The following is a 25,025-nucleotide window of genomic DNA, read 5'->3' on the forward strand; positions in this document are numbered from 1 at the left end:
GTCTGGTGGCAGGCGGGGGTGATCATCACACGGTGCGTGCCGTGGTGCCATGCTCGTCTCGGGACTCGAGTCTGAAGTGGTCTCATATGCATCAACCCCAGCGGCGCGACCACCGCGGAGGATGCTATATGCCCCAGGAGCCTCTGGAAGAGTTTTAAAGGGACCGTTGTGCCTGTCCTGAACTTGGCGAGGCATTTCATCACTGACTGCGCATGCTCGTTGGTGAGGGGTGATGACATTGAGACTGAGTCTAACTCCATACCGAGGAAAGAGATGCTCTGAACCGGGGCGAGCTTGCTCTTTTCTCGGTTGACCTGAAGCCCCAGGCGGCTGAGGTGCCTGAGCACCTGGTCTCTGTGAGCGCATAGTAACTCTGTGTGGGCCAGTATGATTTAGTCATCAAGGTAATTGAGTATGTGGATGCCGGCTTCTCAGAGTGGGGCAAGAGCTGCCTCTGCGACTTTCATGAAGACGCGAGGGGACAGAGACATGCCGAAGGGGAGGACTTTGTACTGGTACGCCTGGCCGTCGAACGCAAACCATAGAAAGGGTTGGTGTCGAGGCAGAATTGAGACGTGGAAGTACGTGTTTTTCAGGTCTATTGCTGTGAACCAATCTAGATGCCGGACACAAGTTAAGATGTGTTTTTGGGTGAGCATTTTTAACTGGAGTTTGAGCAAAGCCCGGTTGAAAACTCGCAAGTCCAAGATCGATCGTAAGCCGCCGCCTTTCTTGGGTACAATGAAGTAAGGGCTGTAGAAACCCTTCTTCATTTCGGTTGGAGGGACAGGCTCTATTGCGTCTTTGAGTAAAAGAGTAGCGATTTCCGGCTACCTACGTGCAGCTCTTTGAGAGCCTTGGCCTGGTGGACTTGCAGGAGGGCCATAGTGTGCAGGGCGAAGCGGCATGTCCGGCGGCACTGTAGGCCTTCGCGGTCAGTGAGGATGTTGTCCTACAGGCCTTGGAAGGGAGCACAGGCCGACCCCGCCAGGTGCTACGGTTTCCGGGACACAGGTGGAGCACAACAGCCCTATCCACCGGGGGAATCGCCATGTACCCGTGGGCCGCTCTGCCGTCGAGAATAGCGAGAGCGGAGCAAGTGGCTTTGTGACGAGTGGAGATGGGTGCCCTCCACGATGACGTCAGCTCATCATGCACCTCCGCGAAAAACTGGACCGGGGGGGGGGGGGGGGGTGCGTGGCTGTGAGTGCCGCCCAGACCCCAGGAACCAGTCATCCAACCGCGATGGCTGTGGGGAGGACGGAGGGTTCCAGTCCAAGCCCACGCTGGCGTCGGCCCGGGAAAGCATGTCGGTCATCTGAGCGGCAGCCTCAGCCTGGGCGTGCTGGCCCCAAGGCATCATTGGTAGATGTGACCTGTAGCTCCACCTCGTTTGAGGCCGACAACTAATTCCCTTTCAGTCAGTTAAGATCAATCAACATGAACACACCAGCGTGCAGATGTATTAGCAAGCTGGTGCAAACTTACCATCATCCAGGGGTGGACTGGCCATAGGGAGCCCGGTGGGTCGCCATGAAATGGAGCCGAAAGTGCTGCAAAATGATGCCCCATTGTCATTGCTGTTTCAATATTCTTTTTACCTCTGAACAAAAAACAAAGAACTTCTCCAAAAGTTTGCGGGGGCATTAACATTGAAGGAACATTTTTTATCGCTTGTCACTTTTTCCGCATTGTGTTTGGTTAGGACATGTTGGAAGTTTAAATAGGTTTAGAGTTTTAATACAGAAACATAAACTAAATAACAGCATAAGTCCTGTTTAATCCATGCAGCAAATATCTCTGATAATGGAGCACTAAAATGCCAGAATTGTGCAGCCTCAACATTCAAATGTGTTCTGCTCTTCAGCATACACGACTTTGGCCTTTGTCCTCCTGCGAGTGCATGTTTGAGTGTAAGAGTATGTGTTCTTCTCAAAAGCCGCCTACATTTGCCACTGCATCAATTAATGATGATCTCCTTCTGCTTTCCCAGCATCAGTCATCTGCCTGAAGTAGTTGTCGGGCTTAGCGGTAACTCCCACACGCTCCCGTAAACTGCCCCTCCAATGCTTCAAGTGGACAACGAGACTCCCACGCCACTATTGGGTCCATTTGCACCCCCCTCTCTCTATCTTCCTCATCTGTGAGATTGAGATGCTGCATGCTGGGTGATTGTTCAGATGTAGTGTATTCATGCTGTTTTGAATCATGTACATCTGATCATCACCTAAATACATGCTTTAATTCCAACCATCCCGTAAATAAATGGGTGAATCTGACTAAACCTGTAAAGAACACATCTGGGTCACATTTTACCCCAAAACATGGCAAAAGAAATAGGAAATTACAATTTGCTAAATCAAAATGAAACCTATTTTAAGGACCGATAAGTTTTTCTGCATAATGACATTATTTTCATGACAATTTTTTTTTTTTTAGATTCACACAAATGCTTTAACAGTGATTATATTCACCAGTGTTGACTGATTCATACATGGGACAGCATAACGCTTCTCTCCCAATTTGTGATTCTCGAAGGAAAAATTCAACACGATACGAGCCAAGTTTGGGTAACCGTTTGCTGTCCTGCATTGATTATATACATCAGATACTGGTAGTTTTAACAGCTTTGATTTGACACTGATGATCTGTCCATCGGGAGTGAGTGTGAACAGTCAGACGGAAATTAATTTCACTGCTGTAAATCTGTTATTTAGTGACTGGGTATAGCAAACAACAGCACACATAACAAGAGTTGAGGCTTGAAATAACAGCCTGTGGGCTTCTAATGGTGTTCTTCTCCTCCCTTTGGTACTTAAATTCTGCGTGATAAGCCACTGTTGAGAGAGATCACTGAAGTGCTGTCAGAGGCATGAGAAGCATCCTGACATGATGAACTGATGGCAGAGTATTTCAATGCTATTGTCTGCATACATGTCCATGTTTGAAGGATCTGTATTGTGGAAGAATAAAAATGTTCACATCCTCTCACTTTCAACTGCTTTTATTTTAAGCAAACTTAACATGTATAAACATATAAAACATAAACTGAACAAGTTTCACAGACATGCGACTAACAGAAATGGAATAATGGTGGTGGGGATTGTATAAGTAACAGTCAGTATCTGGTGTGGCCACCAGCTGCATTAAGTACAGCCGTGAATCTCCTCCTCAAGGACTGCACCAGATTTGCCAGTTCTTGCTGTGAGATGTTACCCCACTATTCCACCAAGGCACTTGCAAGTTCCCAGACATTTCTGGGGGAAATGGCCCTAGCCCTCTGAGATCCGGTCTCTTTGCTGGCCATGACAGAACACTGACATTCCTGTCTTAAAGGAAATCATGCACAGAATGAGCAGTAAGGCTGGTGGCATTGTCATGCTGGAGGGTCATGTCAGGATGAGCCTGCAGGAAGGGTAACACGTGAGGGAGGAGGATATCTTCCCTGTAACGCACAGCATTGAGATTGCCTGCAAGACAACAAGCTCAGTCCAATGATGCTGTGACACACCGCCCCAGACCATGATGGACCCTCCACCTTCAAATCGATCCCGCTCCAGAGTACAGGCCTCGGTATAACTGGCCATCACCCCTGGTGAGACAAAACCGTGACTCATCAGTAAAGAGCACTTTTTGCCAGTCCTGTCTGGTCCAGCGAAGGTGGGTTTATGCTCATAGTAGACATTGTTGCCAGTGATGTCTAGTAAGGTCCTGCCTTACAACAGGCCTACAAGCCCTCAGTTCAGCCTCTCTCAGCCTAATTCGGAGAGTCTGGGCACTGATGGAGGGATTGTGCATTCCTGGTGTAACTCAGGCAGTTGCTGTTGCCATCCTGTGCCTGTCCTGCAGGTGTGATATTCGGATGTACCTATCCTGTGCAGGTGTTGTTACACGTGGTCTGCCACTGCGAGGATGATCAGCTGTCCTTCCTGTCTCCCTGTAGCGCTGTCTTAGGCCTCTCACAGTAAGGACATTGCAATTTATTGCCCTGGCCACATCTGCAGTCCTCATGCCTCCATGCTGCATGCCAAAGACATTTTCACGGAGATGAGAAGGGACACTGGGCATCTTTCTTTTGGTGTTTTTCAGAGTCAGTAGAAAGGTCTCTTTAGTGTCCTAAGTTAACGACCATTCCACAGGTGCATGCTCATTAATTGTTTATGGTTCACTGAACAAGTACGGAAAACATTGTTTAAAACTTTTTACAAAAAAGATCTGTAAAGTAATTGGATTATAGTAATTTAAATACAGTGTCCTGAAAAAGGGAAATTTCTGTTTTTGCTATTCAGAAGATCGTACACAACAGACACCTTTGGCTCTTTCTTCTGACTGGTCATATATATTTAAAAGTTAAATCAGAGTTCAAAACAGACAGTTTGAACTAAGTTTGCAGCGGTATACCGGTTTCACGGTGTGCATCTCCTTTCCTCCTCGACTGCCTGTCAGACTTGTCAACTTGTGCCAAAGATAAACAAAGATCTTTGGCACAAGTCAACTGGCGGGTCCTAAAAGTGGGTTGCAGGTCTATTCGGACTGGGTCGCAGAAAGCAGATGCTTTGATGGCCACCCAAGTGATAGCCTATTTAGGACTGCCGAGGCAGATTTAATTATAATCTCACACTTAGCTAAAGGCTTCTCATTTGCATTTTCGTAGGAGTGTAACGGAACCAGCTTACTGCTCTTCTCTTCTCTCTGTCACATGCGAGCAACAACCGGGCTTCCATCGATATCACGGAGCACAGACTTCAAAACTGATGTGACCAATTGAGTGGCTTTCCCCTGGAAGAAGGAAAGCCGCGACCGCAACGATGCCATGTTCAAAGCTCTCAACGTCAACACAACGTCGAGTGAGTGACAGAAGGGGAACTAACAGCTATATAACATGTTATAGTTACATGACATTTTTTATCATGCTTATAATTCGGTTTGCTTTCTTATTTATTCTATTTATTTTCAAAAGGGAGACTTTTTTTTTTTTACACATACTTCCATTAAAAAATGGTTACAAGTTTCAATTATAATAAAGCATTTGTTCACTCCTTTAAGGGTCATTGTAACTGTTAATAATAATTGTGTAATACCGTATACTGTGATACCGTAAAAAGGTGATATTTTCTGAGATGGTTATTGTACCATGAAAATCTCATACCATTGCAACCCTAGTTTGAACTAGTTTGCAGAGCTGAATTAAACAAACTAATTCTAAGAAAGTTAAAATCAGAATAGTGTATTAAATCATCTGACTTAAATTGCATACACTTGTAGTGAGAATAGCAAGTATTATGAAATTGTAAAATTAGTATAATGCCATGGTCTTTAGGATGGCCAAATATAAGGCTTAACTTAATGGCCAAACAAAGAAACGTTTTTTTTTTTTTATCCTATTTTCTCCCAATTTGAAATGCCCAATACCAACTACTTACTAGGTCCTCGTGGTGGTGCAGTAACTCACAGCATGTGGAGATTCATTCTACTCTCCGCGATCCATAGACAACTTACCACGCACCCCATGGATAGCGAGCACCACTTAATCACGACCAAGAGGAGATTACCCCATGTGACTCAACCCTCCCTAGCAAACGGGCCAATTTGGTTGCTTAGGAGACCTGGCTGGAATCACTCAGCACAGCAGGGCTCTACGCTAACTTTTTTCCCAAGGAGTACATGCACTCCTAAATGAAAAAATTTAGGAGCACACAAAGAAATTTAGGAGCACAGTGAAAATTAAATACAGAGTTTATTAACAAACAATTTATTACATACATATTTATACTGTGTGTATGAGTGTGTGTGCGTGTACTAAGGGGCACACATCTGTGGAACAGCACATACCTCCCAAATCACACACTGAACCTATGCCTACTAAAATCAAAGGATATCAGTTATCCAGCTGCTTTTGTATGTTGACCGTCTGGCATAATTAGAGGTCAGCCAGCGATCTCTCATTATGTCAGCAATTTGACCGATCATCTCCGCACATTGTTGTATGTGGGATTCATGTAAACTCAGTTTTTGTGGTGGAGTCTGATAAGCGGCCCAAATTTGACGAAAGGTTCTTCTTCTTTCACAATGAAGTATGTGATGTTTATCTTTATTTTCAGGTGCTTCCTCTTCTCCTCCTCAGACTGCAGCACTTGCCTCCTCAAGGCTGCTGACACCGAGCTTGATGGTTTCTCCTGTCTCATCCAGAGCACTGGATATGCCGCCATGAGATGTTATGATTCGCTATACTATCTCTTTTCAGATTAGCGATGGGCATTCTGGCTCTTTTCATAATTGGTGTTAAAACGATTCGTATTAAATTATTAAATGTAATTACACTCTACCTTAACCACAATTTATTTAAAAATGCATAGATTTGTTAAGAAAAATAATACTATTAAACATTTGGATTTAAAGTATAACTTATTGTATATAAACAAAGTGCATATAAATCTAACCATTCAAAACGAATGCAATCTGAACACCACAATAGACAGATCCACCACTGGCCAAATTGATGCCCTACACGTGATATGAGCGTGAAGCGATTGTCTGTGTTCCGCAACTGCTTTCGGGTCCTTGAATAACGTATAGCGAACGAGTAAGAGCAGCCGGTGGACTTTCTGGTGCCATCCTAGGGTAAGATGGTTCCCCCTAGGGAGTTGATGCCCTACGCAAACTGCATAGTATGCATTTAGGTAGCGGCAGTAGCCTACTGATAATAGAATAATGCACCATATCAAAGAAAAATAAATAATTTGCAAAACTGCAGCGTCCCACAAATTGAAATAAATGTAAAAAAGAAGGATGATATTTCATGTGAGCATTTAAAGTATAACTTTTCAATGTATATAAACAAAGTGCATATAAATGTAACACTTCAAATACAATCTGAACAGCATAAGTTGGCTCCGCCCTCCCTCACGCATCTTTGGTTCATTGGTTGACAGGAACAACAGGTGAGGCTTTTAGTCTGAGCAGACAGTCAGAACTAATGTGTGCGCTTGAGCATTTAGGCCTATATTATCGTTATTTTTAAATCTTTTGGTTATTCATATCTTATTTTTTTTATATATTTGTATAAATAGATTCTGATATGCGAGCCGGCTCCCAACGTTCACCTACAAGAGCCGACTCGTTCAGAAATGACCCATCACTATTTCAGATGCGGGTTTCCTGACACGAAGTACGAGTTGCCCACCTGTTTCTGCCCTCTACATGCCCAGAACATGACGTTGTTTTCGAACTCTAGCCATGGGAACATTTTGAGCCAATTTGCATTGAATCTATGTTCTCTCTCCACCAGCTACAGTGGACGTTGAAGTGACAGCTGTGGTCACGGTAGCTTTGCTCTCAGCATCCCTAACGTTAGCCGTCTCCGGTAAACCTTGTGAAGAGACTTCATTAGTTGAACCTTGCGAATCCCCCTCACCAAATTCCTCTTTCTCCTCATCTCTTTTTCGCTTAAAATAAAACGCGATGTCGCCTATACCGCTACTTTTTTCCTTTGCTTTCTCTCTCTGACTGGACTGCGTCATCACAGAAAACTCCGCTTGTGGAATGTGGGTTTTGTAATTTTTAAACAAATATCTTAAAAAGGAGGGGTTACGTTTGTAATCTTTAATCACACACTGTGCTCGTAATTTTTTTTTCCAGTTCGCACATATCTATTTTTAGGGGCAAATGCAAGTGAAATACTCGCACTGGAGAGCCCTGCTCAGGACACCCTGGATTCAAACTCGCGACTCCAGGGGTGGTAGTCAGCGTCAATACTAGCTAAGCTACACCCCCCCGCCACAAAAAAAGAATCTTAACATCATTGCAATTTTTACGATGTTGATTAATCTAATATCAGCAGCAAAATCATATTATTACAAATATTACTAATATTCTGTATGTCGCCCAGTCTATTGGCTTGATACTTTTCATTCTGAGGATACTAAAGTCAGAGAAATATATTTTCAGCAATGCCCAATATTCTTCCCCAGCCATTTTGTGTTATCAAGGTTTTCCCACCCTTCTGAGCAGTATTGCCTACCATTAAAAAGAAGAACTATAAATTAGCTCTTTATAAGACCTCTTAATCGACATTATCTGTAACGACCAGCTTGCCTTCGCCACATAAAACCACCACAAAGGCAATGCTACACCAAAAAGAGCAACAGGAACTGATCACTTAATTAGATACCTTGACATAATTATCCCTAATTGCTACTTTTCAGAATATGCTTGGGAAATATTTCTTCAAAAGTGCAGATATGAGCCCTTTAGATTACATTTATGGCAGTAGCCCATGAAAGAACAGAACATTGATGGTCTATCAAAATTAATTGGGAAAGATCAGCAGGGCTGTATGCTAACCCTTATATATTATGCACCTGAATAAGGCTAAAAATGTGGCTACGCAGAGAGAGACTTTCATCAAATTACATTTCCAACGTCACGGTCACTAAGGCACTGTGAAACACTCTACAGACATTTCAACTGCATTACCCTGCAGGAAAAGTTTTAATTGAGATCTGAATTCCTCACTATAGAAAAGATTGCATCTGAACTACAGATACTGTTAATATATATATATATATATATATATATATATATATATATATATATATATATATATATATATATATATATATATATATATATTTCATCGTGCCAGTCTGAGCTTACATGAAGAGACAGAAGCAACTGAGACTAAATAGATAGAAGAACTGTGGTGAATTCTCCAAAATGCTTTCTGCCAACAATCAAGAAAAACTGTGTCCAGGTGTACCTAGGAGAAATGGGCTGTTTTAAAGGCAAAGGTGTTCACACCAAATATTGCTTTTCTATGTTTACTGAACTTTGTATGAAGTTAACTGATGAATGAAAACTATTTTTGGCATTATTTTTTAAGACATCCTCACTATAAAAAATGTTTCTCAAGTACCTAAAACTTTTGCACAGTACTGTAATTATATCAAGCCAATTCTTGTTATAAAAAGAAACATTTAGCAAAGTGTTCTCCATAAAAATTAAACTGCACACAGAAAAGGCCCTAGTACACTCATGGATAAGTGCTTGTTCGTTCCTTGTCAGAGTGAAAAAGATTGAGATCTGATTCCTTCGGTAGACTAACAAAACAAAAAACAAAAACAAACAAAAAATCACATGACATGTTCTTGGGAAATGTCTCAACGTGTACTGTAGGTAAGTTTGCACCAGCTCGCTAATAACTCTGCAAACCGTTGTTTTCATGTTGACTGATCTTAACTGATTGTAGAGGAATAGTTGTCATGCTCAAAGTAGGTGGAGCTTCAGGTCCTACCTTTCGTTGACACGGACCAATGGCAGTAAGAAGGTGTTTAAGTGCCTATATGAAGTTTTTCTGAAAGTTTGCCATGGCAAACTGTTATGAATCACCAAAATGAATGCAAAAACACTTTTGTTTTCTCCAGATTTTGATCAAAATATCATCACAAAATTTCATTCAATGATTTTGTAGGAAGTGTGCAAGGGCCTTAATATAATAATGGTACTTCGTATTATAATATAATATAAAGCAGAAAGGATTGGAAATTTATCTATTTAAACTATGCTGGCAGTTATCAAAATCAGTATTGTTTCTTTAACGAACCTAGCATCTCAGATTTCAGAGCAAAAGGTGTTTTATGCATAACTTCTCAGGCCTAAGTCAATGTTTTCTCCAAAAATACATAAGAAAATGATTGATGTTTAATGGGATATTAATGTGATACTATCAAGTTGAGATACTATTTCCACTATTCATCACAATAACATTATAAATAGCAATAATTTACAATAAATAAATGCATCTCAATTGTGCATAGTGTTTTTTCAACCTTATAATATTTTTCATTAATAAGTTATTGCTAAAACATTATTACCAAAAACATCAAACGTTATTACCTTACAGTGCTTAGCAGATAATTAAAGGTAAGAATAAAACAAGATTACATACATATTCCAAAATATAGCCATAAGTAATTAAGTTCAGCATTTTTACTTGGCCTATTGAGCCAGTGTAGATAGAGCCAAACCAGGATAAGCTCTTTTGATCCGTGTATGTCTTCATTACAAGACTGTGTAGTTAAAACAAATGTCCCATTGTTTAGCTTTAATTCCCATGCCCACCACATCCATTGTCATCCCGCTGTCAGTCTGGGACACCACACATTCCTCCGGAATTCCATCACAGAATGGATGCCCCTATTGAAACAAGTGAGCTATTTTAACTCTATAAATAACTATGCTGGATAGGAAAATCCATGGAGGCTGAAGGTAGGTTTTGAGTGTTAAATTAGGCTTTGTTTTATAACGTGTAGAGCCATTAACTAATTATTTCAAAGTGCGGAGCCAATTTGTTGGGCTCACTGAGGCGAGTCTCGAGTAAACTTTGCATAGAAGATGGAAGATAAATAATCCTCATTACCTAAAGAGATGAAGCAACAGCCTGAAGCAAATCCCTTCTTGTGCCTGCTCATGCACATAAACAAACCCCCTCTGTTGTTCTGTAATAATGGGGAAACAAACTTCTTCACAACCGCTTCTTACTATCTTCAATGGGGGTCCAGAATAAGCACACACAAGGTACATTTCATGTGCATAAATTGTATAGAAAAGCCATGCAGTCATATATAATGGCGGGAGGGAGAGAGAGAGAAGGTTAGGTCTTATCCTTAATGGCTTTTCTAGACACTGACAATTAATTTAAAGATGCTACTGTGTAGATTATATTGCATTACTTTCTGCTCTGCGTTTTTCTGCCACTGCTGTAAGTTATATGAACAAAATTCTGAGTGACTGTACTTACAGATACTTCAGTGCATTAAAGACAGCAGCTCTCGCATATTCCTGCATGCAGAAATCCCTATACAATGAAGTGTAGTTCTATTACTTGTTAGCTCTGTTAGCTCCTATAATATTTAGCCAAAGCAGAAGAAAAAAGAAACCATAGACCTACTCCTAAACTCTGTCCTCCTAAACAATGTCCTCCTGAATTTGAGTGAAACTCCTTAATCATTCTGCATAAACTATGTATTTTAAAGTTTAGAGGAGAACTGAGTAAGAAGAAATTTCAGTGTGTATTTTTCTATGTTAAAATACTTTATTAAATACAGTTTAATGGGCAGAGACAAGTAAGGCTTTGGTAGGATGACATCTTTGAAAAAGTGCAACATTGTGGCTCTGATGTTATCAAAACTTTGCTCTGCTTGTTTAAGCCATCAAAACTGGCCCAACCATTGATATATTTTTGAGACTACCTATGTCCAAACAGGTGGTCTGAAAGGTAGATGGAACACAAACGGATGGCAAGACTGTTTGGGTAACCTGTTTGAAAAAGAGTCTGTATTTTTTCAGTTCCGTTTGGTGCACTAGATGTGCAGAAATTATAGATTTAACTTTTAAGGTAATGATAAAATCAAGGTTAAAATGAGGCTGAATTTTATTTTTTTATCCCCTTTGTCCCCCCAAATTTGGCATGCGCAATTCTAACTGCTTACTTGGTCCTCGTGGTGGTGCAGTTACTCACCTCAATCCAGGTGGTGGAGGACAAGTCTCAGTTGCCTACGCTTCTGAGACAGTCAACCCGTGTATCTTATCACATGGCTCACTGCGTATGACACCGCAGAGACTCAGAGCATATGGAGGCTCATGCTATTCTCCACGCACCGCATTGATAGCGAGAACCACTTAATCGTGACCACAAGGAGGTTACCCCATGTGACTCTACCCTCCCTAGCAACTGGGCCAATTTGTTTGCTTAGGAGACCTAGCTGGAGTCACTCAGCACACCCTGGATTCAAACTCAGATTCCAGATTCCAGGACCCCTGAGGCTGAATTTGATTAAACAATAAATAATATATTTATTTCATGTTAATATATATGTTTATTACTACCTGTTAATGTTTCCTAGACACAACTAGAGCTGGCGATAAAATTGATTGATATATATTCAAAAAAATTATAATTTTATATCGATGAAATTAAGATAATTTTTTTATATTTAACTCATGTTCTACATCTACACATTCGAATCAGATGTGTATCACTGAATATACCTCTGATCTATAAAAAGGCCAATGAGAAGTTGGCAGCTAGTATTTGCATACCCCACCCCCGGACATACAGGTATAAAGGCGAGGAAATACTATGAGTTCATTCAGAAAATTTCTTCGGAGCCAATGGTTGTGCATGCTGTTTGCTCAAAGTCACACCAGTTCCAGTATTCCTCTGATGCTCTGCATGCTGTTGGATTGACGGCGCATTACAGCGGCTATTTCTCCTTCTTGCACGGCAGTGCAATGTGCCCCTGGGCGCTTCCACAGTGCAGAAACAAAACTCTAAGAGAGTTATTTAAAAGAGTGATTCCTCTAAAAGAGTATATTTTTCACTAGAAGAGCAATACACAGCGGCGTTGAACATCCTTTTCAGGACGCGTAAAGATGCCTTTCCGCCCCTGTGTAGTTCCTGGATGCGGTAGAGTGCTCTCCGCTTCAGACAGCCACAGGCGTTGTCTCGTGTGTCTGGGCAGCGATCACACCAAGGCCGCATTTGTGGATGGATCATGCTCTCACTGCGAGGGCATGACCATGGCAATGTTGCGGTCGCGGCTCCCTTTCAACAGAAAGCAAGCCACTCCAGCCGCCCCCCGCATTGCTCCTTCTTCCCACGGGATTGATGACGGTGCGGGTGGCGCTGGAAGCGATCTGGGATGGCAGCGGGTGCAGCTCCGTCGGGTACCCCCCCTCGGACCCGAGTTTGAGCAAAGCCTGGTTGAAAACTCGCAAGTCCAAAATCGGTCGTAAGCCCCTGCCTTTCTTAAGTACAATGAAGTAAGGGCTGTAGAAACCCTTCTTCATTTTGGTTGGAAGGACAGGCTCTATCGCGTCTTTGAGTAAAAGAGTAGTGATTTCCGCAAGGGATTTGGCATGTTCGCTGTCTACTGCAGTAAAGCGGATGCCCGCGAAGGGGGGCAGGGGCCGGGGGCCTGGCAAACTGAATTGCGTAACAGAGTCGGATGGTCTGGGCCAGCCAGCGTGATGGGTTGGGAAGTGAGAGCCACGCATCCAATCTCTGTGCTAGGGGCACCAAAGGGACGAGTATTTTTGATGTACCCGAGGCTCTAGTGCTGAGAAAGGTCTCGAAGCACTTACCTTGCTCCGCACACCCGGCAGGGGGCGGGTTAGTTACTGAGGAGGAGGTCCTGTAGCGGCGTCCTCTGGACTCGTCAGAACCGGCCGGCCAGGGAACAGTCGTGGGGCTGAAGGCGGGGGGTCCGCTTCCAGCATGCCGAGACTGTTGAGATCTGGTGGCAGAGTGCCGTGAGAACGGCATTTGCAGACCAGATGACCAGAGACAAAGGAAATAGCTCTTTTATTCAGAATTTGGGTACCGCAGCCCCGTCTAAGGGGAGTGGCAAATGAAATGAATTCAACAAAAGATTCTCCTCCCGGCCCTCCACCGGGGGACGGAGTGGTCTTACCATCTCCGGAGTTAACATCTCTGGCTCTGGGTCGACCGTCTCTGGAGCGCCTGGGAGCCTTCCGGGTCCTCGAGGGGGTCTGTGAGACGGGGGGCGTCTGCTTCCTGCGGGGCACTCGACGCGTGGGCTGAGAGCTGGGCCCAGGTTGAGGCGGAGCAGCCTGTTGTCTCTTCGCAGGGGTACGCCCTCGGCGAGCAGACGGGGCATGGCCCATGGCGGCAGACTTGCGGCAGGGCAGGATATGAGAAATGGCCTCCGTCTGTTTCTTCACCGCAGAGAATTGCTGGGCAAAGTCCTTGACGGTGTCTCCGAAGAGGCCGAACTGGGAGACTGGGGCGTCGAGAAAGTGAATCTTGTCGGTCTCTCTCATCTCGACCAAGTTCAGCCACAGATGACGTTCCTGGACCACGAGCGTGGCCATCGTCTGCCCGGCGTTGTGACCTTCGTGGCTCTAAGGGCGAGGTCGGTCGCTGAGAGAAGTTCCTGCAGCACATCTGGATTCGGGATCGGATAATTTTCTCCATTGATTCATTCTTTTGGGAAAGATAGGTGTTTATTAGAAGGAAACGTGGATATATATATCTATATATAGATATAGAGATATATATATTATTTTTTTTCCCTCCCTGGTCGTAGCCTTTTCCATTAGGCCTATTTGTTGGGGCTGTTCGCAATGAACGTGTATTTGCATCCGTCGGCTCTGTTTTTCAGTGTAATTATGTTCTAGTTGGACCTCTTTGACAGCTAACAGCTTGTCATTTAAAAAATTACTTCAAAACATGTCAAGATATACCTGCATTCTACTCTATGTGTCTTGTGTTGTTTTAGCTCAAGGGCGCTTCCTAAGACCATTATCGGAATTAACTAATGTATAATTCCATAAAAGAGTGACATCTACCGTGGAATGGCAACGAGCCGCATTACCTGCAGCTGGCAAATGTGGCAAAAAATATTTGTGCATTTGCGCAACAAGGACCGCGTCTGAAACGGCGCAGAATGAAGTGAACTTCCCAAGAGATCACTTCTCAAGCCTGAAAAGGTGGACATGTTCTTTCATGACCAATTGATTTTTACATGACTACTGTACATATTTATTGTTTGGCATGTTCGATTTGTACATAGCCTATGTTTGCTGTGTGGCATGTTAGTTGAGGTTTGTTGAACAACACACAATTTAATCTGATTGCACTTTATTTTTACATATAGTTAAAATAAATAATAAATTAAAAGTTTGAAAACAAGCTGCCTTGAATTATTGTGTAGTTTTGCCATTGAACAATGAAAATTTCACCATAGCATCACTGAGTGTCCAACTAATGGTATTACCGGTTTTGAACGCGGATACACACCGGTATGAAAATGATGACATTATGGCAAATCTACATTAGTTCTAATGAAGACCACTGCCAAGCTACTTTGAAGGAAAAACTCAGGAGAAGGACAGGAGGATGTAGAATGTATCTACTGCGGGCTTTAAGATGTGCTGCAATCTTCCTGTTGCACAACTGATCGTCCCAGCACATTTGAAGCCAGGGAGAGAACTACTGGGATTATCACACACCAGTGACAACATTATTATCATTAGGGGTGCACCGATCGATCAGCCACCGATCAAAATCTGACTCATTGCACAGTGAGCAGGAAGAGACATAAAGGCTGCAAACGGGTGTAAAAACAAATTAAACAATAAATAAACATGCAAATACAAATCTAAGTAAACGTGACAATCAGACATTGTGTGGCGCGATAAGAGACTGTTTGAGCGATCATGAGCACTTTTATTCTCTTTAACATGAGTGCTCTCGGTGTCAATCAAACATGCACGCTCTCCAGGTGCTCTCAATATCTCATCTCATCTCAGTTTAATGTTGGCCATAATACCTCTAATAACAGATATAACTGTTTAACGTTCAGTAACGACACCGCGTTTTCATACATTGCTTAATAATTTGTGATTTGTGTTAAAACAAGATGCCAAAGACAGTAAACAAATCATATATATAAATTATTTCTCACTGGAACAATTTTAGAGCTTGTAATGGATAGATTTTTCTTATTTTTGAAAGTATCTCTGTGTGTGATGCTCTCATGGTTTTTTGTTACCACTATGTCAAAGTGACCTTTTGATTTTGACAACAGAACTATTCATAACAGTTTTCAATACAAATAAATGTTAGCAATTCACAATTAATGTAATTTTAATTTGGAAAATACTTTCTTATTTTCTGGCCGATCTTAGTGTTAAAAAATTGGATTATAGGCCTCAAATTTCCTGATCAGTGCATCACTAATTATCATCACACCAGTGAGGTTTTGCAGGATTAGTGACACATTAAAAGAATAATGTCTGTTAACACTTGTTTCCTCCATGTGCCTATTACTTTATTAAAATGATGCCTACGCCCAACAAAACAACACGTTAATGAGTATGACAATAACAAAGACTGGACGCGGTGAACGGCCGCTGTACACGAAGCGAGGAGGGACGGAATTCCCTGACCGTCTGAAGCGATGGAGTCGCTGCCAGGGGCGGAGGAGTGTCCCCACGTGCCGCCAGAAAAGCGGAGGGGCGTTCTGTCTGCTGGGGGTCGGAGGTTTGACCGGTCTGCCTGGGGAGGAGCGGCTGTCATCCACCTGAGAGTGTGGAGGAGTGATCGGGGAAATGCGACGGTGCATCAGAGAACCGGTGACTGAGCTTCTTCTCTCTCTCCTCTCTCTCCCTGTGTTGGCCTTTCCCTCCCCTATTTAGTTTTTTTGTTGATGTTTTTCCCCTCCTCTCTCCTCCCAGGTCGAGGAAGGCAGGGATGACCAGCCGGCAGACGGGGAACAAGGCACACCCCTCCCCAGGGAAAGAGCAATGCCGGGAGGAGTGTAGAGCGGAGGAGGGCGGAGCCTGGCTGTATAGACCCACGCCTGTTCCCCAATCAGCCTGATGGGGCGTGCGAGGGATAAAGGTGGCCAGTGACAACAGTTTTGAGAGAGAGAGAGAATTACAGGCAGCTGCCCTTTATGTGTTTGTGTGTGTCTTTTTATTTAATTAAATATTCTTTATATGTTTTAGACAGTTTTCGCCTCCTCCTTTCCCTTTAACCCCCTTACAACTGTTTATAAGAAAAACCTTTTTTCTTCTGACAGCAACAATATCCTAAACTATAAGTATACTTCTTGAACTGTAAATTAAAATGTACCTTACCCTGTGGAGTTTACTTGTAAACAAATAATTTATGTTTACATTCATTCTTAAGGTTTAACATACAGACAGTATGGAATCCATTTCTACCCCATTAATGGTATGAAATGTATATTCAGGGTTTCTGCAGGTATCATCAAATCAAATTTAATGCTTTTTAATGCCTTTATTAATGCCATTTTTATAAATGTTAATGCCATACAAACACACACACATATATACATATACTGTATATACATACACATTAGTGCTGCACGATTAATCATATCGCAATTTCAATCACGATGGCAGCCTGTGCAATTATATGACGGCAAATGCTGCGATTTTATTGAATAAATAAGTGCATGTGTGGATGTGACAGCCCATTCTCATTTTCTACACCGCTAATAAACCAGTCAGTTTAACGAGTGGCAGGTGTGGTCATGTCATGTGAGTTTCTGGTGATGGACGCCGAGCAGACTGACACTGAACTGGTGGTCAGAAAAAATAACACAGAAACACAGATCACAGCTTGGCGATATGTCTTTTATTTCATCAATAATTAAAGTTAATATAATACGGGAGCGTGCCATGTAAATAAGCACACACTCCAAAACTGTCATTCTCTGTGTGGTCAGAGCTGCTTCAACCAGTCGTGGAAGAGACCCAATCTGAGCGGGAGTCGATACCGGGAGCAATTTAAAGTTCCGCCAGCTGATGCACACTCTTAACATGGAGACGCTCGTCTCTCACCATCGCTGTCTGCAGCTCGAGTGTCTGATAGAAACACAGATCACAGCTTAGCGATATATCTTTATTTTATCCTTAATTAAAGTTCATATAGTTCGAGTGCGTGACATGTAAATAAACACAAACTCCAAAACTGTCATTCTCGGTGAGCTTCAACCAGTTGCGGAAGAGAGCCAATCTGAGCGGGAGTCGAGACGGGGAGAGTTTTAAAGTTCCGCCGGCTGATGCGCACTCTAACACGGAGATGCTCGTCTCTCACCCCCGCTGTTTGCAGCTTGCAACGTGTTGCATCATTGATGAGATCATCATGATAAGATCAATCTTATGTGAAAAATAACATTAAAATTACAACAACAATAAACACACACACACACACACGCGCACACACAAACGCGCGCACACACAACAACAGTTTTAGTGGTTTTATTGAGTGAACCACACTTTTATATCCAGTTTCCTTTTCAAAAGAGTTTATACACAGTACAAGTTACATCCTGCTTAAATGTCCCTGTTTGTTTAGACAATCTTATTTTCGTGAAAATTCGGATGTTCTTATTTATTGTTCTATTTTATTTATGTGTAATATTGAGAAAATATGTTTGCAGTAATGCAAAGATATTATTTAATTTTGTAAAAATACTTTAATTTGAAAACACTGTGCATTTATAGATGTTGTTGCTAGTTTGTTTGAGTTGAAAAATAAAAATTTCAGCATTATCAGTAATCTATTTGTGCATTTTCCTTGATAACCAAGCAAGTTGACTCATGATATCATTTGTTTATTATATCGCAATCGCAATATTACCCTCAATAATCGCAATATGACATTTTTCCCAAATCGTGCAGCCCTTTTAATGACATTTAAGGCCTTAATTTTTGCAAAATCCATTTAATGACTTTTAATGCTTTTCAATGCCCTGCGGAAACCCTGATATTGTGATAATATGTCGATATCGAAAAATATGAAATTAAATATCAATAATATTATATGACATTTTTGTCCATATCGCCAAGCCCCACACACAACACTTGCAGACTTTTGTAAGATGTATACTGTCATCTAAGAAAAAGTACATTTGAGGTCAGGCAACAATTTATATTAAAATTCCATACCAATTGAGCAGCTCTGAAGAGGAGCTGCCTTCCTTTCCAGCTAATCCAAACATTTATAAAGCTGGAGTGCCTGCAGCTGCAAAAGGAGAGAGCTGTCTACCAGCCTTGTTAGGCATTTAAAGACATGAGACTTCTTACGCACACAGGTGACTTTTCCCCTGTCTAAAGAGGATTCAGGAATCCCTTTGGGATTCGCAAAACTGAGCTAATTTATTAAATTTAGCTTGTCGTGGTGATGTTTGTGCCTCAGGTGTAGCAACATGGGTTCTGAGAGTAGAGGACCTCCATACACTGCTGAAAAAAAGGCCCAGCTTAAACCATCCGCAGCTGAATTTTTGGGCTTAGCTGGTCTCCCAGCTTGGTTAGGGTGTTCTGGTATGTTGCTTTTAGAGTTTTGGGCACACTTCAGCTGGTCATGCCGAGAGACCAGCTAGCCGACCAGCTAAACTCGCCGAACACTAGACCAGAAAAGGTTGGTTCCGATTTTTTTCTTTGAGCTTGGATTCTTCCTATGACACTCAGGGGGGAATTCACGAAGAATTAATTGCACCCGGTAAAAGCGAAGATTATTTGCATGCTGCTTTAGTGCAAGCTAGTTTATGCAGATCAGGCAATGCCACAAACTCACTTATAAAATTGCTGCTGAATGCAATTTACATAAGCACTTCTGATCTTGCATAGCGATTCATTGTGCCATATAGCAAAGGATACAACAGACCACTGTGATCTGACACACTCTGCCGGAACTGTGCAGCATCACCACACTACTGTGATCCAGACACCTGAATCATCTCTTTAACATGCCTAAAGTTTGCATGACTACACAGCATGGTGTCTAGACTACTCCCTAGTTATAATGCTCTTCTCCATCATTATTTGATGAGTTATTGCTGGTATGACTGACAGAAAATGTACACAAAAATCTCTTTCAATTAAAATTAATTTTGCTGCCTACTTTTATCAAGCGGACAATTTATGTGAATGAAGTGCGCGTATTTGTGCGGAAAGGAATGACAATTACTTAATTTAAATAGACGCAGCGCTATTGAAGTGCTGATTGCGGGTGGTTAGTGAAAAGTCAGTTTAGTGAATTCGTTCCTGTGGTGATCGGGGTATGGTCATGAATCTGACTAAGGGTTTGTCACCTGGGTTATCATTAACTCTAACACCTGTTTCTTGTTGTAGTGATGGTGGAGGGAGACATAAAAAGGTGCACGAGGCGTTAGAGTGGCAGAGACAGACCAGAGAGAGTCCTGTGTGTGTGTGTGTGTGTGTGTGTAAGAATTATTGACTCATTTCTGTGTGATAACTTGGCCACTGAGTGCACTTTTTTTTTTAAAGTTTTGTGAATGATGCTGAAGAGTAATAAAAATATTAGCTCGCTGCCTCCTGACTCAGTCATAGCCCAGATTGTGAAAGTGTTACAGTCCCTCTGAGCATCAAAAAGTCTGGACCAGTGGTTCTCAAACCTGTTCCTGGAGGCCCCCCAACTATAACTATTTTGGATATCTCCCTAATCAAACACACCTGATTCAACTCATCCGGAGGTCGAATTTGTCGGCCGCATCCCTCATCGAGGCTGTCTTGTTAAAAAAAAAAAAATTGTTATCTGTTGTCAATGCCTTTTATGTATATGCACTTACATTTATACAACTGTTAACCTTTTTTGCACTCCCAATAAAAAAAATACAAATACAAATAAAAAAATTAAATGAGACAGCCTCGATGACGTATGTGGATGACAAATGCAACCTCCGGAGGACGCATCCTTCCAAACAAGACACAGCCCATGTCAAAAAAGGGAGATATACGTACAAATTGTGCCATGTTGGGGGGCCTCCAGGAACAGGGTTGGGAACCACTGGTCTAGACTATAGAGTGGCAAGACCTTATGAAGATTTAGCCAGGCAAATCTGCTTAAATCACAATGATATTGATCCTGAACAAGTCAAGTGTGACAGCTCTGAGTTTAGAAACAATTCGGACTTGCACTTCTTAGAAGGGCAGTTTGAAATGAGAGCTTGCCACTATTGTCACTATTTTTGTTTTGGATGGCAGCTCTTCCCTGGCAGGCATTAAAAGCATATGGACAGATAATTTAGCCTAGGAACATTCATAATGCAACACAATGCAACTATAACATGAGAAAGAAGGGGGAGGTGTGAAATTCCCTTACTGTAAGCCTCCAGCATTGGGGATATCAGAGCATATTTCAATTCCGGGCTGCATGCCAGATGAGACAAGAAATCTTTTTCAGTAAGATTTCTATTTTTCATCTTGAACAATCATATAAGCTGTCTTTCGTTCTTCCATCCCTGATTGCCTTATCTCTCTGCAGTCTCTTATCAATATTTGCTTGCCTTTGCACATTTCCTCCCATTCACTTTTATTGTATGGAAAAAGTGGATGGTAACTGAGACTAACATTCTGCATAACGTATCTTTTTTATGATTTTCATTTTTGGGTGATGCCTTTAACACAAGCTGTATAACCAGTTTCAGACCATTACTGAAGAGCAAAAGTACCGCCACTGTACCAGCGTACCTCACACAGGCATACTGGACTCAGACCCCTGACACCGGAGCCTCTGCTGGGGTGTTGGCAGGAGGTGACATGTCCAGAGCAGCTGCAGGATGAGATCATCATAGTGTTTCACCCTTATCCATAGATACTGTTAATTAGAGCATATGGGAATGCTTGCCATGCTGCCAGGGGTTTAAGGCACTGACGACATTTAGCAGGCCAGGATGCAGGTTGATAATCAGCCTTAGGGTTAACACAGGACTGTGCAAAATACCCATGTGTGAAATTTGCAGCTGTATTTGCAGTATTATGTTGCAGAGGCTCAATTCAATAGTGGCCATATCTGACGACTACGGTTGGTGGTAACAGTAAGAAGAAATCTTTTCGTTCTATGTTTGTTGTACAATTTCTTAACATGTCTGCAAAAGGTGTTTTACCCAAGTAGGTTTCTGGATCAACATCCTTATTGGTCCCAGAACAACATTCTTTTCAACCAATCATTTCCCTCTCATTTAAAGGGTAGGGCCAGGGTTAGGGTTGATAATGATGTATATTGTTCCTGGACCAACAATAGACTTTTGCATCATTGCAAATTATGTCTTGGAAAGCAAGCTGAATATGTTTAGAATGGCATGTTGTTATTGGCCAAAACACAAATTGGGAAAAAAATTGATAAGATATGACTATTGATTTTTTTGTAGCAACCTTCCATAGCAAGATTCTTTCTGGGATGTCGCAGGTCTAAAATGTGTGTTTCTTCAGACTGTGCTGGCCCGATTTGGATCTAATGTACAAATATCTTACAATACATTTCAATTAATGTTTGTTGTCCCACCAGACAGAGCTGTTGTAATGGGAATAAAAGTCATACATTGAATTTATTTAACGATTTTGCTATCGTAAATGATTACAAGCTGTCATGAGAGGTCATGGTTAAGGTTGTGCAAAATTTGGTAAGTCTGTCTTTATGTGTCTCTTCTGTTAAGCAAAATAATTTCTTTTTTTTTTTAAGGTCTGAAGGAGTGTGGATGTTGGTCAATGAGGTTAATGGAAAATAATCATGGAATACTAAATGTTAAAAAATGCAACTGTTTAGACAAATGCTAAAAAATTATTTACTTTTAAGCATTAGCAAAGAAACACAGTGTTAATACTAACACCCTGTCTACACCAGCAATGTTCCTCCACTTAGAGACATGAGAGCGTTCTCCAAAATAGAACAATTCTCAGTAAGTGCTCATTCACCACCATAGGAAATTAACATCTCAGGTGAATAAAGTAGGCAAACTTGAGGTGTTTTTGGAGAGGTCTGAATTCTGATGGCTGAGACGGAAGAGAACCATTAGAAACATGAGAGCAGTAGGATGACTGAAGGAGGCCAATTACCTGTTCCTTTGTTCCGGTCCACAAAACAGTATTTGAGCTCATACTCGCGCAGAATGTCATGGACCTCCTGTGGGGGAGGAAGAGAGGGAGAGATAGGTGAAAAAGTGGTTCTCTTGAGGCAGTATTATAGATGAAATTAAAACAAAATAAGTATTCCAATAAATATGTTTATCATGTCACACTACAGATTTATGGAGATGACTTGCTGGTTTACAAGGTGTTAACTTAATAGGGCAACAATTTGTATTGCATGAATATATATTACAAAGAGCATTAAGTGACCATGATGTGATATTCCGTGCTTCATTATACTTTTGGCTGCAGTTTCCCAGTGAAATGTGCCAAAAGCGAGTAAAATTAAGTTGTAATAATACAAGGTTTTAAGATGAATATTAGATGGAGATTTTAATGAGTAAACTAACCTCTATAACCTAAAATTTGTACCTAAAATTAACCAAAGGTGATCTAAAATAAAATGAGGGGTTAAACAAAACAGACATGCTTACCCTAAACCAACTTTCTGACATAAATCATAATAATAATAACTGTGTTTAACTGATCATCCAGATATTTGGGCTTCCGGACAAACAACATGTTCTTATCACTATGAAAATATGCACAATGAAGGCGCGGACATGAAAATAAAGTTTCCAACTGCAACCACACACAGATACAGAGTGTATACTGTTGTCAGATAAACACACACATCATAAATCTCTTCCTCTTTCCTTTTATGCACACAGCAGGCCCTGCTGTCACATCTAGAATGTGTGTAAGAGAGATAACCCAGTGCCCACACTGCCTTTGTATTTCTATAGCTGGTCAAACAAACCAATCATAAGGACACACTTGAGTTATGACAGAAATGTCAGTTCTCAATTTGGTGGGGGGATGCGCCATACTGAAACTGGGTGGGACTCTTAATGTGTGCTGTGCTGGGCTACTGGTCATTGTGAGAATGTTATTTAGTAGAATGTTGTTGCTGTTTTTTTCTATGCAATGAATGCCGTTACCATGGGGCTATCAAGCTCCAAAAACAACAAGAAAAGCACCATAAAAGTAGTCAACAAGACTCTTGAAGAAATAGCACATGAGTTGTATAGATTACTCGGGATAGACGCGCTGACACACAGCTGGCCCCTAGGGCTGTGCAAATACGCATTCCCCCAGTGAGCCTACTTGTACGGACCCTGTGCAAGGTCAGGGAGGATGAGGAACAAGTCACCCTCGTGGCCCCCATACTGGCCTACCCAGACTTGGTTCTCGGACCTCATGCTTCTCGCGACAGCGCCTCCCTGGCAAATTCCCCTGATGAAGGACCTCCTCTTTCAGGGACGTGGCACCATCTGGCATCCACGCTCAGACCTGAAGTACCATTTGTTCACAAATTGGTGTTCTTCCCAAGGGAGATGCGCAGTCAATCAGTGCATTTCCTCCTACGGGAGAGGCTGGAGGGGTGGCTGTCCTCCTCCACCTTGAAGGTGTAAGTGGCCGCTATAGTGGCGCACGACGATGTGGTGGACGGTAAGTCCTTGAGGACGACCTGATCATCAGGTTCCTCAGAGGCGCTCAGATGCTGAATTCTCCTAGGCCATGCCTCTTCCGCTCATGGGCTTTCTCCAAGGTCCTCCTGGGCCTTCAGAGAGTCCCGATTGAGAAGCTAGAGTCAGTCGAGCTGAAAGCCCTATCCTTAAAGATGGCCCTCCTGATTGTGCTCACCTCCATCAAGAGGGTTTTCTCTCAGCGACACTTGCCTGGAGTTCGGTCCGGTAGATTCTCACGTGATCCTGAGAACCCGACCGGGTTCCCACGACCCCATTAGGGGTCAGATGGTGAGCCTGCAAGCGAAGCTGCCCCGGAGGAGGCAGACACAACCTTATTGATGCTGTTTCCAGTGCGTGCTTTACGCACCTATTTGGATCGCACGCAGAGCTCTAGATGCTCTGAGCAGCTCTTTGTCTGCTTTGGCGGACAGCGGAAATGGAATGCTGTCTCCAAACAGAGGCTTGCCCACTGGATCATGAATGCCATCGTGCTGGCATACCAGGCCAGTCCGTTCCCGGCCCTTTGGGAATACGAGCACTCTCTATGAGGAGTCTGGCATCCTCGTGGGCACTGGCCGATGACACCTCTCTAGCAGACATGTCTAGGGTAGCGGGCTGGGCAACACCCAATACCTTCGAGGCTTTTTGGTCTCTGGGTTGAGCCAGTTTTGTCCCGTGCATTTTCAGGTACTAACAAGTAAGGTTACGGGACAGCTGGCCATGTATACCACTTGTGTACAGTGCCTTTCCCCTCTGTGAGGCGAAGGCATGTGCTTCTTTCCCATGCGAGTTCACGAACCCGTTAACCCTGGACGCCTTCCTCGAGAATTTGCCGGAGGAGTTCGCACTCAGAACTACTACGGGTACTAATATGCCATGTACTGGGATAGGTACTCCACAGGTGCCGACTACTCTGGTAACCCCCTGTGAGGTATTTTCCACAGTACAGTCTCCCTACTAAGCTTTCTCTGCCCCAGTCCCTGTGTTTGTAAAGCTCCACCCCTTCGAGGCAGGACCTACCAACACGCCTCTTCCATGTGCGTAGGATGAGCCTACGTGTCGTATTGC

General features: G+C 42.5%; 1 protein-coding gene across 1 annotated transcript in view; it reads right to left on the reverse strand.

The window, feature by feature from the left end:
- Positions 1-25,025, reverse strand: part of LOC127654086 (ribonucleoprotein PTB-binding 2-like) — a 117,026-nt gene that overhangs the window by 78,099 nt on the left and 13,902 nt on the right. Inside the window, exon 2 of the mRNA XM_052141071.1 lies at positions 22,414-22,480. Coding sequence (XP_051997031.1) covers positions 22,414-22,480 — 67 coding nt within the window. The remainder of the gene's footprint in view (positions 1-22,413; positions 22,481-25,025) is intronic.

This window comes from Xyrauchen texanus, chromosome 13 (genome assembly GCF_025860055.1).
Source record: "Xyrauchen texanus isolate HMW12.3.18 chromosome 13, RBS_HiC_50CHRs, whole genome shotgun sequence".
NCBI lineage: Eukaryota > Metazoa > Chordata > Actinopteri > Cypriniformes > Catostomidae > Xyrauchen > Xyrauchen texanus.